The 1,683-nt window shown below is 39.9% G+C and overlaps 1 protein-coding gene across 1 annotated transcript in view; it reads left to right on the forward strand.

The window, feature by feature from the left end:
- Window positions 1–304: 304 nt before the first annotated feature.
- Window positions 305–1,683, forward strand: part of cyp20a1 (cytochrome P450, family 20, subfamily A, polypeptide 1) — an 18,164-nt gene continuing 16,785 nt past the window's right edge. The window contains 3 exon segments of the mRNA XM_008285652.1: window positions 305–481; window positions 1,201–1,250; window positions 1,552–1,603. Coding sequence (XP_008283874.1) covers window positions 410–481; window positions 1,201–1,250; window positions 1,552–1,603 — 174 coding nt within the window. The 5' untranslated portion in view covers window positions 305–409.

Genomic DNA, 1,683 nt, shown 5'->3' on the forward strand with positions numbered 1-1,683 from the left:
TCTGAAATAACTTGAAACTTGTTCAAAATGACTCAAAATGGTTTAAAATAACTTGAAACTTGCAGACATTGTCCAAAATTTGTCAACAATAACACAAATTGTGACCAAAATGACTAAAGATTTGTCCAAAATGACACAAAATCAGCACTGGCAGTTGTTAAAATAATAGTTTGCATGAAATAATTAAGTAAAGCTGAACTGTAAATTATTAATCATGTCAGATGTGTAAAACCGGTTGGTGATCGATTCCATCTGTGCTCCGTTAGTTGAGCCTGTCCGCCATCCAGGCCGTGTAGTCGGGCACGGTTTCTGTTGACGTGGTAACGGCGGCTGTTATCAGTTCGTCTGGAAATATCCGGATATCGATGAGTGAAAGTGAATAAAACTGTGCATTTGAAAGCGAGCAGTCATGCTGGACTTTGCCATCTTCGCTGTAACGTTTGTCATCATTCTGGTCGGCGCTGTTCTCTATTTGTACCCGGTGAGTCGCTGCAAGTTTCAGTGAGCTAGCTACCGTTAGCCGAGCTGTGCTGACACCAGCCTCAAAACGAAAAAACGCTGATTTAACGTTCCCGTTCAAATCAACACGTTGAAACGTCTCATAGGACAGAATTTCAGACGTAGACAGAGTCTTTAAGGTCTTCCGCAGACTTCGGCTTCAATTTAACTCAACGATTTCAAACCCGCCTCAATAAAGTGCAACTTTTAATAAGTCATAATTAGCGTAAATAAGATGAAACACAAAGTAAAAACTTTAAATTAAATGCTTCCAGATACACAATTCAAACGCCGATTTCCCCAAACACAAATAAATTATTCAAAAATCCTCAGTTCTGGCGTATAATATATGTGGTGGCCAGTAAAAAAGGAAGTGTTAAATTGGCATGTTTTTCAATGGGATTCCATATAGGTGAATGTAATGACAAATTACTGGAGCTAGCCGCAGTATACCCCCACAGTCAGACATTAAATATTCACGAAAACAATACAAAGTTTTTAATCTTCTTTCACACAACTTGATCCACTACAATGCACAATTGAAACTCCTTGAAATGAAAACTAATCAAGTTCAGCCTTCAGTGAGTCATGAGACTTTGTACAAATAAACTCTCTGGATTAAAAAAAGAAGACAAGCAATCAGTACAGGCAGAAATCACTTCTTTTACTGACATTAATAGTTATTTTTATTCCTGCTTTCAGTCATCCAGGAGGGCCTCTGGCATCCCTGGTCTCAACCCCACAGATGAAAAGTAAGTTGTCGTGTTTACGTTTGTTTCTATACCTTTATTATTAGACCTTGGAAATGGAAAAAAGGAGCAAAATGTTCAAATAAGGGTGGTGTTGTGGCTCCAGAAAGTTCCTGTAAGTGCATATATGTGGATGTGTCCATATTTCCGACTAAACATACAGTCTTTGGTTGATATTTTACTAACTTTTGAGGCATCAGTAGGATTTGATGTGTCAAAGACAAGAAATGAAATTGGAAATAACAACATACGAGGCTGATTTTTATTCACGGTGTCACTGGATGTTGTGTTTTACTCCTGTCAGAGATGGAAACCTGCAGGACATCGTGAACAGAGGCAGTCTGCACGAGTTCCTGGTCAGCCTCCATCAGGAGTTTGGTTCTGTGGCGTCGTTCTGGTTCGGCGGTCGGCCGGTGGTCAGTCTGGGCGCCGTGGA

Source organism: Stegastes partitus, unplaced genomic scaffold (genome assembly GCF_000690725.1).
Source record: "Stegastes partitus isolate 25-593 unplaced genomic scaffold, Stegastes_partitus-1.0.2 Scaffold412, whole genome shotgun sequence".
In the NCBI taxonomy this organism is placed as follows: Eukaryota; Metazoa; Chordata; class Actinopteri; family Pomacentridae; genus Stegastes; species Stegastes partitus.